General features: G+C 42.1%; 1 protein-coding gene across 1 annotated transcript in view; it reads left to right on the top strand.

Moving 5' to 3' along the window:
* Positions 1-15,720, top strand: part of TMTC1 (transmembrane O-mannosyltransferase targeting cadherins 1) — a 1,403,473-nt gene that overhangs the window by 1,210,209 nt on the left and 177,544 nt on the right. Inside the window, exon 13 of the mRNA XM_078673764.1 lies at positions 11,273-11,381. Coding sequence (XP_078529890.1) covers positions 11,273-11,381 — 109 coding nt within the window. The remainder of the gene's footprint in view (positions 1-11,272; positions 11,382-15,720) is intronic.

Below are 15,720 nucleotides of genomic sequence, written 5' to 3'. Positions count from 1 at the left end.
CACTGAACAGCAGTGGCACAGTGGCCAAAAGCATCTAAAACCAGCAAAAACTAAGAGGCAACAGCAAAAAAATGGAAGGGAGACCCACACCAATGATGCCAGGTCTAACAATTTAACACTCATAAACTTTTTAAAAACACTCAGTCACTGGAACCAGAGCTCAGGAATTCTGCTGCATAGGACTTATTTCTTGGCCCCCAAGCTCCCTCAGGAGTAAAGTGGACTTCATCCCCCAACCAGTAGTGCGCCACGAGGCACATTTACAGAGTAGTGGATAAAGAGGGCGTGGCCTCTGAAAACCTCTTAGCAATCCCACTGTGTAAAACTTACTGGAGGTAACAGGAGGGGTTGTTGGCCCCCAAGGACGTCCTTGGGGGGGCAACTACCCTTCCTATTACCTTCAGTCCTACACAGCAAGATTGCTGAGCTGTGATACCATGCCACGCCCCCTTTGTCCACCACTCTGCAAAGGGCCCCTCCTGGCGCGCTCTTGGTTGGGGGATGAAGTCCCCTTCGCTGCTGGGGGTCATTAGGTACCAACTAGCCTTCCTGTTACCTCCAGTAAGGCCCACATAGTGGGGTTGCTGAGAGGTGGTCACAGGCCACACCCCCTTTCTCCACAACTCTACAAACGCACCTCCTGGCACGCTTTTGATAGGGGGATGAAGTGCTCTTGCCTCTTAAGGGTCCCTGGGGGCCAACTAGCCCTCCTGTTAACTCCAGCAAGCCCCACATAGCTGGATTGCTGAGAGGTAGTCAGAGGCCTCGCCCCCTTTTTACACCACTCTGTAAACGTGCCCACTGGCGCACTGCTGCTTGGGGGATGAAGTCCACTATAGTCCTAAGTTCCTCAGGACACAAGGGGACCTCATCGCCCCACCAGCAGTGCGCCAAGAGTCACGTTTACATAGTGGTGTAAAAAGGGGAGTGGCATCCTAAACCCTCTAAGCAATCCCACTGAGTGGGGCTTACTGGAGGTAACAGATGGGCTTGTTGGCCCCTAAGGACCCTCAGGAACGAAGGGGACTTCATTCCTCAAGCAGAGGCGCACCAGGAGGTGTGTTTGCAGAGTGGTAGAGAAAGGGGACGGGCTCCGGCGAGTTGACTGCTTCCTTGTTTTTATTTTAGGAAGGGGGTTGTGTGGTCCCCCTTCCTTTGACCATTTTGGGCCCCGGGGCTGTACCTATTATTTTTTTTAATAAAATAAAAAGGGAGGGGGGGCTTGCGGCCCCCCTCCTGAGGCCGATTTTGGCCTCAGGGACCCCATCCTTCAGGGCCCGGCCATCTTTCTTTCTTTTGCTTTTTTTAAGGAAGGGAGGCTGCGTGGCCCCCCTCCTGAGGCCAATTTATGGCCCCAGGGACCACATCCTCCAGGGCCAAGCCATCTTCTTTCTTGCTTTTGTTTTTTTTAAGGAAGGGGGGCTGCGTGGCCCCCCTCCCAGGCAATTTTCAGCCCCGGGGACCCCATCCCCCGGGGCATAGCCTCTCGTTGGAGACCATGGGGGGAGCCTCAATGCCCGCGCGGTCCCTGCCAGCTCCCCACCTCCTGCGGAAGCCGACATTGCTTTTGGGCAGGGGGAGCTGCTAACATGCAGCTCCCTTTGCTCAAAAGCAATTCTGCTTCGCTTCATGGAAGTGGGAGTATTTTCAATGCTCTCGCTTCCATGAAGCAAAGCAGTGTTTGCTATGGCATGGCGGGAACAGTGCTCCCGCCAAGCCATAACAAACTGCAATGTCCTGGGGGTGGGCACCCGTTACATTGTTGGAGCTGGCATTGAGGTTGTGGTGGTCCCCATGGCCATGGAGGGCTCCTGGAGGGGACTGTGCGCCCCCCTCTCATCTTGTGTGTAGTCCCATGGAGGTGGTGATCCCTTGTGCCGAGGGTCTGCAATGGTCCGTCGCATTTAATCAAAGTGTTCCCCGAGGAGGTGGTGGTCCCCGGGGCAGGGTGGGGGGCTCAAAGGCCCCCAACATTACATTTTAAAAAATAGCCCTGGGGAAGTGGCAGTCCCCGGGGCTGCGGGGGGGCCGCATGGCCCCCCACTTTTAATGACTGTAGGCCCGGGACTGGGTTGGGCCAAGTCCCAGAAAAAAATGTTAAAAAAAGAAAATGGGGCAGGGTCAAAATACCTGGACCGCCTTGGCCTCTTGGGTAGGTGGGGGTGGTCCCTTAGAGACCCCGCAGGGCACAAAAACATGTTTTTTTTTCAAGATTCTGGCTAGAGTCATGTTGGATCTTCAGATCCTTTCGCAAATGTAAGAGAAAAAGAAGCATGGGCTGCCGTGCTTTGTTGATAATTGACCCCAGGGTGGGCCAGGTCCCGGGGAAATATTGCCAATAAAGGAGGGGGGCGTACGGCCCCACCCTCTTGGGGCTTATTAATATCCGGGGACCACCACCTCCATGGGGCTTCTCACTGTTAATTAATGTGAGGAATACCAGTACAGCCTCCCCCTCTGCCCCGGGGACCACCACCTTTCTGGGGCCACATTCTAAAAACAAATTGGGGGGCCTCATGGACCCCACAGCGATCACCACCTCCCCAGGACTAATGTATTTTAATGGGGGGCACTCGGGTAGACCACCACCTCCCCAGGGTCATCTTTTTTTTTTAAAACTCACAGATCCACTCACTCTTCTATACAGCCACTCACTAACCCATACAGATACTCACATACCCACTAACATGTCCATGTAGTCATTCACACACTCAGTCACACAGAATACAGCCACTCAGACATCCACTGACACACTGATACAGACAGTCAGACAGCCAATCAGATGAGATATGCTAGAAATAATAAGACTAATAACTACTAAAGAAAAACTTGTAATATAACTTTATGCTGTAGCTTAGTATACATCTTAAAGTCTAAAAAATGTTTACAAAACACAGTCACAGGATGATGTCATCAGTGATGTCATGAGCGATGTCACTTGAGATATCATAAGTGATATCAGTGATGTCACTGACCATGTCATGAATGATATAATAGGTGAGGTCATAAGCAGTGCATTTCAGGGGTGTAAGATATATTTGTTCAGTTAACTATAACTGCTGAATTTCTATGGTTGTGTGCGAGTGAAATCTGAGCCTAACTATAACGTCCCCACTCACTCAGGATTTTCTTGTGAAGATTTTTATTGCAAAAATGCAATTGCCATGCCCCACACGTTTTGGTCTAATCACTCGGACCTTGATCACAGGATGTTCACAAGAAAATCCTGAGTGAGTGTGGTCTCGTTTATATCGTCTTTGGCGATCCTTGGTGAGAAATTGTGACCTGCGTGGCCCTGCCTGAGAGAAAACGCACCGCTCCTGAAGAAGTTGCGCCGACGTGCGAAGGATTTATATATATATATATTCAAACAAAAAAGCACCCAACGCTTGAAGGCCCACACTCGGCGTGACTTCTATTCTTTATTTCTGTGAAGCAGCAATTGAACAGACTCCGTGGGCACAGTTAAATTCAGCAGCCACTATATCCAAACGTTTCAAGCGTCTCTTCGCCCTTGCTCACCGAAATGGCTGCAACTAAGGAAAAGCGGCACCAAGTGTTTCGCATTTATCAGGTAAGTAATGTCCCGCCCAGTGGGCGTGTCAGCTTAGTGCATTCTGGTCTTGGTTGTTTTAATAAACAAATTGTGTCTTAGCGTGCTGTTTTTTGCATCCTCTTCATAATGCTTTATATACCACAGTGCGTCACCGGGCTCCTCGTGAGGCTGTTGTCATGCTGTTTTCTTGCTTCACAGAGGATGCACGCCAGTCCTCTGCGCTGTGTTAGTAACGGCGCTGGACCTGCTCGTCCGCAGGGTAGGCCTTCACGACCTGGACAGGCCGTAATATATTCAAACAAAAAAGCACCCAACGCTTGAAGGCCCACACTCGGCGTGACTTCTATTCTTTATTTCTGTGAAGCAGCAATTGAACAGACTCCGTGGGCACAGTTAAATGCAGCAGCCACTATATCCAAACGTTTCAAGCGTCTCTTCGCCCTTGCTCACCGGAATGGCTGCAACTAAGGAAAAGCGGCACCAAGTGTTTCGCATTTATCAGGTAAGTAATGTCCCGCCCAGTGGGCGTGTCAGCTTAGTGCATTCTGGTCTTGGTTGTTTTAATAAACAAATTATGTCTTACCGTGCCGTTTTTTGCATCCTCTTCATAATGCTTTATATACCACAGTGGGTCACCGGGCTCCTCGTGAGGCTGTTGTCATATATATATATATATATTATTTTTTTTACAGCACGGTTTCGTTCACCGCCGTCGCTCCACTTCTCTCCGGGTGCCAAACCGCCAGCGTTGGTGAGACGCTTTGATATGGTTGCACGTTTCTGTGTCCAAATATCGGTTTCAGAAAAAAGATTGGCTGGCACGCTGGTATCCGATTTATAGATTTATTAACACCAAACCCCCCTCACCCTTTACAGACGCGTTTCGCCTTAACAGGCTTCGTCAGTGTAACATGAGTGCATGGTTAATGTCGCCATTTAAAGCCTTTTGCCAAAAAACATTTCATAAACATGAAAGAAGGACATATGTTGTACATAAATTCGGCGGCCATCTTGTAGTGTATAAATAACATTATAATCACAGGCTAAAAGTGGCGAGTGCCGTGAAAGTGCATAGTGCTCATTAAAAACATATAGCGTAACCATTTTTTATGCATATATTCACTATATTTGTTACACACAGCAAAAGTTCATTTATCCATTATTGGATTGTTTGCACAGAGGAATTCCTTTTCCTCTTTTTTATCCCCTCAATGTGCAAGATGTTCGTTATTCAGCCCTGAATGGGCGATTTTGTAAACAGTGCAGTTTGTTCTGGTAAGGACTAACAGATTTGAAAACAAGAAAATATCTATTCAGGGCATGTTTCTATTACCACCTCTTAGTGATTGCACAGGACCTATAGATGAACCCACAGTTCTTCATTATTATTCAGCCCCCATGGAGTCATGGTTTTTGAACTGATGATGTGCTTTGACTCCAGGATACGTAGGGACTTTTCCCTGTCACCACCTCGTTCTAGTTTGGGTACCTGATCCATGCAGTAAAAACTGAGTTTTTCCCACTTGCTTTGATGGTATTCAGCAAAGTGTCGGGCAACAGGATAAGATTTATCTTTATTTGTAATTGCCCGCATGTGTTCAAGAATTCTCAGTTTTGCTGGTTTTATAGTGCTGCCGATGTATCGCAGCTTGCAAGGACAGGTCAGGCAGTATACAGTATACTCTGAATTACAATTGAGCAACTGTTTTATTTTTATATTGGGTTTTTTCTCGCCTGTGCGATTGGGATATTCCAACATTTTGCCACTGAATCTGCATGCCTTACACTTAAAACACGGAAAAAAAACAACTACATTTGACACTTTGATGGGTTGGACCGATGTCTTGAAATGGCTGTGGACCAGATGATCTGCCAAAGAAGGACACCTCTTGTGTGTGATTAACGGTCTTCTTGGCAGATTCTTTTTAAGAACTTTGTCAGCAGTCAGTATATGCCAGTGTTTTTGGAAGATGTTTACTATTTCTCCTGATTTGGTGTTGAATTCCGTTATCATTCGTACCTCCTCAGGTGCCTCTATTTTCAATTTGGGAGTCAGGAGATCCCTCCTATTGACACCATGCACTCATGTGCACTGACGAAGCCTGTTAAGGCGAAACGCGTCTGTAAAGGGTGAGGGGGGTTTGGTGTTAATAAATCTATAAATCGGATACCAGCCAATCTTTTTTCTGAAACCGATATTTGGACACAGAAACGTGCAACCATATATATATATATTTATATATATATATATATATATATATATATATATATATATATATATATATATATATATATATATATATATTTATTTATTTATATCTGCAATACCTCGCAGCGCTCCACCAGTGCAGTGAATAACAAGGCATGGACCATCTCTTGTGCAGTATGCTATTTATTATCCAACAAACAGCTCAGTCATGACGCGTTTCGGCCGTCCCTGCGGCCTTGGTCACATGACGATACATAATTTTCAGCCCATTTTTAAAGTGCTAGTGCATCACATGTCAGGAATAGACAATGAAAAAATACTGACGGTTTTAATACCCTTAATGTCTTTGAATTATATTGCCACAATTTCTATCTGTATGAATACAGTAAATCCTTTGTGCAAAAAACATTTCATAATTCACCTCCATTGAGATAAGCTCATTATTACGGGCAGTACCATTGCAAAGTTTATAGAATTCTTATTCTTCTTACATATCCAGTCTATATCCCGTAGCTTAATAGTTCATACTAAATGTGTTTGACATGTGTTTACATAAAAGATGCCTAAATGCAAAACAAAGTGCTCACCACAAAGTGTCTAAGTTATACAAAAACTTTTTAGAAAAAAGAGAATTATTTGCTCTTAGTCAATTGCACAGGAGTTTGTATATGCATGCTATAGGTCACGTGCTATCAAACCAACAAGTTTTACTCACATATATAAGAACAAACACATCCCCATATATACAGTCGCCTTACTATCACCTAGAGGTGCCATGTATCCGATTGGAAAACATACACATTGTATCATACATAGAAGGATCCCCTTCTATGATCAAGTTAAAGTGACTTGGTGCAACAGTACAATGAGGGTAAAGTGACTCATGCTTAATGCTTACTAAAAGATTTAATTAATGAAACCTCCAAAAGTATTATACTACTACTGGTGGAGTTTCTACTGATAATTCAATTTCATTGGGGACTTTCGGGGAAGAGGAGTCAGGTATTTCATAATCTTACAAAAAGGGCAGTATTTCAACAGGAAAAAATCAATGCAATATACGAATCAATTAATTACATATCACTATTCTATTCATCTGTAAAAACCATGTTTAATGATAAAAACAGATAAAAGAATACTAGCACAATACAAGAACAAATTCAATATATCAGACGAGGATATCGGTGACATAATAAAACCAAACAATCTAAAATACATATGGATAAAACTACCCTAATGTTTAGAGGTCGGCTTATATTAACTGTAGGTCACCTATTGTGAAATGTTGTACACCAGCATATATTCCTAATCCTCTAATAAAAAGGAAAAAGGGGGAAATAAATATACAGTTGGTACAAAATATGTGCAAAATACGCAATTCAATATCCTAATCTAAAAACTTGTTCCAAAAAGGCTTACAGAGTGATACATATCTAATTATTCCATTCTGACAACCCCCGTGCCCTCTGTTTATAAATATGTGTGGAGGTCCTCTGTAGTATTAAGACCTCCGGGCCACTTAGAGTCGAATTCCAGAATGTAATTTGTTTCAGTTCTTCGCATGTTGGCCTCCCTATCCCCTCCTCTCTTTGTTATCGGGATAGATTCAATTGCATAATATTTTAATCCTTGGGTCTTACTGTTATGACATGCCTCAAAGTGTCTGGCAACTGGATAATTTTGATCTTTGTTCGTTATAGCACGCAAATGTTGCAGGATTCTTTTATGAACCGGCAACTTGGTGCTGCCAACATACTTAAAATGACATTCACATTCTAAAACATATATACAATATTCGGTTTTACATGTAAGCAATTGTTTGATTTCTCGAGTTGCCTTTGGGATGACTGTAGTATATTGCTTAGTGTTCACCCCATGTTGGCATGCCTTACATGCAAAGCATTTGTAGAATCCCCTACTAACAGGTCGGCTGGGCTCTTTTTTCAGGCATTCCTGACTTTTCTTAGTTAAAATTGAGCCCAGGCTCATACCTTTACGATATGTTATTGATGGATTGGCGGGCATCAATTCCCCAATAGTAGGGTCATCTTGTATAAAATGCCAATTGCGTCTAACTATATTCCTTAATTCCCTCTCTTGTTTGGAATAAGTCAGAACTAACCGAACTGTATTGGTGTCTACACTCTGGATTCTTTTGTCTTTGGGGGTATATTTGAGGAGATCACTTCTAGCTTTTTGTCGGGACTTTCTAATGGCTGTTTCAACTGTTCTTGTGCTGTAGCCTCTTTCCACAAATCTATTTAAGCTCTCTTGCTGTTTCTTGATCATATCCCTATCATCACTACAAATACGGCGAATGCGAAGCATTTCGCCGTATGGGATTGATTTGATCAGGTGTTGCGGATGGGCGCTTGTCGCATGTAACAGTGTGTTACCAGCTGTCGGTTTTCTAAAAAGGGTAGTACTAAGAACATTACTTTTTAAAAAAACCTGCACATCTAAAAATGTCACCGATTCCTTGCTAATACTAGAAGTAAAATTCAAATTAAGATCATTTGCATTTATTTCCTGTATAAAATTTAAAACACTGTCCTCAGATCCATGCCACACAATAAAAAGATCATCAATAAAACGAAGCCAAGAGACTATGTTGGATGTGCAATAGTGCAAATACTTTCGCCTGAGGACCAGTTCCTCCCACCACCCCATAAAGAGGCACGCATAGCTAGGGGAGAAACTGGCCCCCATGGCTACACCCTGAACCTGTTGGAAAAATTGATCATTAAACATAAAATAATTGTTTTCCAAACAGAATGTAAGCATTTCCAGAAGCATTTTTGTGTGATTAGAGAGTTCCATAGGCCTTCTGCTAAGATAGTATTCACATGCTCGAAGGCCATCCCTATGTTTAATACATGTATATAGGGAGCTTACATCCAATGTTACCAGAAGATAGTCCGATTTCCACTCTGTCGTTTAGTTTCCGCAAAAAATCACTTGTGTCCTGGACATATGAATTTAATGATTTCATGTGTGCCTGTAGAAAATAGTCTATATACTTTGATAAATTTTCCAAAGGTCCACCACATGCCGAGATAATTGGTCTTCCCGGCGGTTCAGTTAAACTCTTGTGGACCTTTGGGATGAAGTATATATATGGGGTCAGTGGGTGATCTTGTTTTATGTACTTGAATTCATCACCACTTAACATCCCTACTCCTTTCCAGGCTACCAGGTTTTTGTTCAGATGCTCCAACATTGTTCTATATTTTTGCGGATTACTTCTTCTGTAACAATTCATATCATTTAACTGTCTATATGCTTCATGGAGGTAACTCGCAATTGGCCATAGCACGATATTTCCTCCCTTGTCAGAGTTGCGAATTACCAGCTCAGCATTCTGTAGTTTTTTTACCAATTGGTTCAGTTTTCTCTCTTGGCTAGTATATTTTTTCTCTCTTTCATTGTTTACACGGGCCAGTTTCTTTATTTTCTTCACCACAGCTTCACTGAATGCATCGAGCCCATCACGTGTTGCCAGTGGAATATATTTTGATTTTGGTTTAAACGGAGTGATGGGTTTTCTTTGATCACTTAGGTTCACTCTTTCTTGCGTTATTTATATATGAACATATATATAATCCCATCCCTCGGGCCCACTGTATTTTTAAGGGCTCGGCCTCTCTGCCAAAGCTTTAAAGACCCTGGGGACCCCGTGCCCAGGGGCTGCTAAACTTCTTAAAAGGGAGGTGGCCACTTGGCTCCCTACCTGAGCCATTAATGGCCCTGGGGACCGCATTCCTTGGGGCCGGCTCTCATGCTGTCTGTCTAGGAGCCCAACCCCAGTAGGAAAATTTTTAAGACTCAACCCCAATAAGAGAAAACTCAAAGTCTGCTCCCAGCAGGTGGGAGCTTTAAAAATGCTACCACCAGCTGAGAACAGACTTTTGATCTGTCTCCCTGCCCTCAATGCAGGCTCCCACAGAATGCAAGGAGCTGGCTAGGGCCGCATAGGGGATGGAGTACCTGGGTCTTGAAATGCATGAGGAGGGGGCCACTTGGCCCCCCTTTCCTTGAGAAAAAAAACAGCCCTTGGGGATGGGGTCCCTAGGGCCTAATAAAGCTCAGGGAGGGTCCCACATGCCCCTCTCCTTTCCAGTATATACGGATCTGGGAGATGGGGTCCCCATAGCTTAATGAGGCTAGAGGAGGGGAACCGCATGGCCACCTCCCCTTTATAAAAGGTCTTGGGGCCAACTTCCATTGCGCACGACTGAAGGCCTTGTGAGGCATGGAGTTGGTTGCCTTAGTGGGACCTGTTGGCCACAAGGTGCATTTTGAGAAATTAGGCTTTAAAAAAATAGTAATATCTTGATGATTGGTCCCACTGGACTACTGCAGGTGTCCAGCAGGACCTCAGATGAAAAAATTAGAGCATTTTAATTGGTTTAAAGTTGTTTCCCCGTCAGTCTCTTCAGTCACATGGCACACCCCTGGGAAACCTGTGTCCTGAGACACCAAGCACTCTCATTGGCTGACCATAACATGGAAGAAAATGTTTCAGCCACTATTACAGGACACGGGGACACTGTCTCTGTGTACTGAAACTTAAAAATAAAATGGAAGTTGTAGGGGGCAATTATGGGTATCCTCACTCCTGGCCCTTCTGGCAGGTCCCAGAGAGACCAAACTAGGGGCAAAAATAAAAAATAATTTAGTCTGTCAATCCCCCGAGACATTTTGACCACTCCCACAAGAGTCCCCAGGACCCATCACAGAACCCCCAGGTAATCGCACAGTGATTTTGCAGGCGCCAGCAAGGATCCCCCTTTGCTCACACGGAGTACTGCTGGCTGAGAAAATAAAATGTAAATAGGATGAATCTTAGGCGTACAAGAGTGGTGCCTACTAACAGGGGCTTAACCGGGTGCAGGGGTTAAATGGCCGCAGGTGTGTGATTGTGGAGCCATTATTTAGGAACTATGTTCCGAAATATGGATATTGTATGTTAAAGATAAGAAGTTCTGTCAAAGATGAAGTCAGAAAATATAATGATGTATGGTAAAGTTGATGAATCTTAAAATAATTTACATTTGATTGTTTTTACAATAAAGAAACATTTGGGTTGGTATTGACAAGTCACGTCAAGATATGCTTTATTCGATTTAAAATTTTCAAATCATAAAAGCGCAGTATATCAAAGACAACATATGTACAAACATATAAATAAACTTAAGAATTGGGTTGGTATTGAATAATGTAATGATGTTTAATATATGTGCCTTTTAGGAGCGAATCTATTATTTCAGTGAATGTGTTCTTATGTTAATAACTTTCTCGAAACCTCAGATAACTTACTTGATTGATGTAATCTGAAAAATTCTACATTACAATTGTTGTTCTTGGTCCACCAGAATACAGAAAGGATTGTAACATTTAAGATGTGCGTGCATACATTGAAGAACTAAAAGGCCAATATTTAAATCACATAATTTACAACTGGACAAAAAAATTTGAAAATATTAATTTACTGTTATGATCTGCAGGTCCCAAGGCAAAAAGGATGAAGCAGTGGCCTTACTTAGAGATTCCATAAAATTTGGTCCACAATTTGCAGACGCATATTCAAGTCTTGCTTCGCTGTTAGCGGAACAGGTAATCAAATACTTTTTGGCTTCCCATGCGTTTTGAATTCACCTTTAGCATGCCTGCTTCACAAAATAATGCAATGTAATCTTTTGTATTACACACATTTTTAAGTAGGGACTGATATTACTGAGAATTTAACTGAAAATTGCAAATGCTCATTACAAGATTTGCAATTCAATGCAGTCTTATGACACCTTCTGATTGTTTAAGATCACTTTTCTTAATAGGAAGATTGTAGGATTTAGAATGTTTTTTTCTCAAAAGGACGATTAGTGTTCACCTGAGACGGATGTTTAGTGTCTGATGTAGGGTTCCTACAAACAGCAGTAGTACATAAGTATATGGAACTGAAGCAAAGAATATCTTTTTTCTTTTCCTCTCCCTTTCCCATACGGTTATTTTGAGGCCACTTATAACAATCTTTCACCTTCCTGTGGCCTCTTGTGCTGGTTCAACGAGGGAGCTTCTTGTATTTGCCTAAATAAACAGATGATTGTTCCTGCACTTTTGTGACTATAATACACATGTCAAGCAAATATTGTGGGATTTCAGGCTGACATAAATTTTAAGACATATGTTCTGTCGGAGGGCACCAAATCCCCTGGATCATTTTGTAAAGTTAACATTTAACTCACACCCGGGTCTCAATTTCATAGAGAAAAACACAAGTCATAGACCTGTAAACACTTGCATCAATGATCTGGTATGAATGTTGAACAATAAGTGAGATAGGGAACAGCTTTATAGATCTGCACTTCCTTTGAAATGTAGCTTAGAAATAACAGGAAATCTTACAGGTTTCCGAAATTGTGCCATCAACCACCTTCCCAGATTCTCTGGACAAATAGAGAAGAAACTTGCTACTGGACAAGGAAATCTGGTGAAAATGGGGTTTAGGGATGAGAAAGAGAGACAAAGAAAACACACCTTTCTTCAGTACTGGTTCAGTGTTAGCATCTCTCTAACATTAGGTAGGATACATGGAATGCAGGTCTCCACTCTACAGCACATCAGAATCGGATTGATCAGATTGCTGAAGTTTCTAGCAATCTTTACAGTCATAAATCAAGCAATTGAAATATTGCTTGCCAGTCTTTGAGAAGATACATGATGGCTACAATGTCAAAAACTACCAGGACCCCTTGCAGCGTCTGTGGAAACGTGGGAGACTGGTATCCCTGTAATGGTAAGCAGACGTGGATCAAAACACTTCCAACAAGCAACACAATAAGAAGGTAGGATGTAGGCAAGGTGGGAGGGAACTGATAAAGGCAAAATAAAGCAAACATGGAGGAGCGAGGATTGGGTGAGGACTGAGATGGCATCATAGCACCCATTCAACTACGCATCCTTTCATGCATACTTGTCTGAATATTTGTGAATTTCAGAAGAAAGTAAGAGTATGTTGAGGAGGAGAATTAAGTAATGACACATAATTTAATGTTTTTGTTTGAGAATAGCTGATTTTTTTCTTAATATCATGGTATCAATGATTATTCTTTAACTCCTGCCACAAAAGCTAAACAAGCATTAAAGTTTTTCTCATTAAAACGGTTTCTGGTTAACTGATACATTTATTAATGATTACACTCTTCCGTTTCATTGTGTTCATTTTCGTCATCTTTTCATTTCACATTTTATACCTAATTATTTTTTAGTAACCCAGACGAAGATACTTATGTTTTCTGACTGTATACAAATAAAGCTTAATTAGAATTCCCATTTGTCGGTCATGCTACAACGCTGTACCTGCCTAAAGAATAACATGTCGTCACTACTTCAAAGTTGTATAATTACAAGTACAGAATGAGAGGGGGGTTTTGGTCACTCCCTCTCTGTCACTGACTTGTATGTGTTTTTCATAGATTGCAATTGCTTAGAATGACTGTCGATCGAGGGCATGGCATTTTGCTAATGGAAACATTGACACATTTGTGCTTCCATTCAGGTTTGTTAATGGAGCATCAAGTGGTATTTTGTCAGGCTCAATGCATCATCACTTGTAGCGTATAATTGACAGTCAATGTGTCTTTACTTCGCTGTAAGAATGACTTTATAATTCCAGAGGTATATCTTTTTGTTTAGGAAGTGGGTGTTTTTTGGCTGCCTTAGCATAGCATAAAGACACAGATCCAGAGCTACTAAAGCATTGCACCAGCAAAAAGCAGCAACACAAAGTCACCTAGGTGCATTTACTATATAGCTCAAAATATATTTTTATATGGAAATGAGCCTTTTATTTTTAGGGCAAACAACTCTTAGTGCTGCTTTGCATTGCATTGCATCAAAGGAGCCGTACTGGGTTATTTCTGGGGCTGATCATTACAAAGCCCATTGCTTTTGATATAAAGTCCAATCTATTAACATTGCCAGACTGGGCGTTCAGTCAAAATCTATTGCATCCTTAAAGCAGAAACTAACAAGGGGAAAGATGTTTATTTCTCAAAACAAACACAAATTGCCTGTATGCTGCACTGTATAGCACACATTCAGTGGATAGGATTCTTCTGTGCTTGTCTAGGCATAAGAATTTATACTGGAGGGTATGCTTTCTGTATAAATACTGTGCTACACAGCCCACACTCACCTCTGCACCAAGACAGCCTATTTGTGCGCCAGCAGAGGGCATAAAGCAACAGCAGGCCAATCTAAATAAATGTAGCTCTGTTCTGCGTTTTGCCCCTGGCACAATCTAAACATGTGTTTGAGCAGCAGTGTCACCCTGCCAATTCTGACTTTTTCTACGTGTTGCCCCTTGAACAAGCTTAACGTGTTTGAGCAGCGGTGTGAAGCTGAAAATTCTGACTTTTTCTACACAAATAGCTGTTTAAATTGTCACAACAATCCTGCAGCATTTGAAGCTGCCTATCAATGTACTTTAGTTGAAAAATGGCTTTGAATGACTTAAGCATTTCCTGGAGCCTGTCTATATAAATCACTAGTTTACTCACAATAAATGTATTTTGGCAATTATTTTCTATTTTTATTCAGGGAAGTTTCTAGATTGCGAGGTACCTTAGCTAACCAAGAACTGCACCATTTTGTTTACAAGACCTTTCGTTTTGTACCAAACACTGATAATAACTGATACTGACCATTCTTAAATTCAGGAGTGTGTTTTTTCACATTTGAAATAGGATTATAATGGCTTAGTATGATGTGACTATATTGAGTCAGCAGAGGGTCACATGATTCATCCATAGGACGATCCGTACATTGCACTGCCATAAATTTCTACAATTCTGGTGTAGGACGTCCCAAATCCAGCCCTGCTGTTTTGTGAAAACATTTGATCACACCCTCCTATGTTGAAGGCTTTATAAAGTTCCATGATCCTGCTGGTCACCAGCCATTAGCAGAATGCAGAATACATAGGTATTTAGAACCTATGCAGATCAAGGATCTGAATTCCATGTATACAGTAACTTTCTATTGTTAAACAGAGCTGAGTATGTATTCTGTATGCACAACAACCATCTTGCAGTTCTTCAGACACAGAAGGGTAGCTACACATTACATTCTATTAACCCTTAGATGTGCTAACAAGAATTCAGTACCATTTATATTAAAATGCATTGGAAAAGCTGCAGTACACCAATGCTCCATGGAATATACTTCTTGAGTACTAGGTTGAATACCTTCAGAATGCTCAAACATTGCTGGCTTCGACAACTCAATCCTTTGCCAATGCACCTGTGTCATAAGCGCAAAATAGAGCCTTGACTACACCCCATTTGCAAGAGAAAGAAATGTTGTTTTCTGGATCATCCAAAAACTTCTTTATGGGGCTGTTTTTACAATGGAACAAAATGTGCCTCTACACATCTTTCCAAAACATTTGATCAATCATCAATCTCCACCACTAGCGCCTACACCCCTCCTCCCCAAAGTTGAGGCAGCGCACAGACATTATAAAGCCACCATCCACTTGACATCTCCTCACCCTTCTGTCTTTTAAGAATGCCCTCGAGACCCACCACTTCATGCAAGCCGCCAGCTGCTGCGCGAATAAAACATAATTAAATAGCATGTGGCAACACTGACAAAGAAGGAGGCTCAGTATAGGAAATAAATGCTCATAATTATATTGAATGGGCAGTAGGAATAAAACAGGTGCAGTACAGTGTACGAAACAGGGATACAAATGAAATTCTGATCTTCCAGTCAGTTACTTGATCAGAGTATCCTCATTTGAGGAAGCATGTAGATTGGGAACTAACTGTTGATCTCAAGCTAGTAGTTGAGTGGATGGTGTGCTCTATTATCAGTAGTTAATGAAGTTGAGAACTTTGCATGATGTAAGGTCATCTGTATTATCAGTTGATAATGAAGTATGAGAACTTTG

The sequence above is a fragment of the Lissotriton helveticus genome, chromosome 1_1 (genome assembly GCF_964261635.1).
Source record: "Lissotriton helveticus chromosome 1_1, aLisHel1.1, whole genome shotgun sequence".
NCBI classification, from domain to species: Eukaryota; Metazoa; Chordata; class Amphibia; order Caudata; family Salamandridae; genus Lissotriton; species Lissotriton helveticus.
Note: the sequence above shows the minus strand (reverse complement) of the source record. Positions and strands in the feature narration are given on the sequence as shown.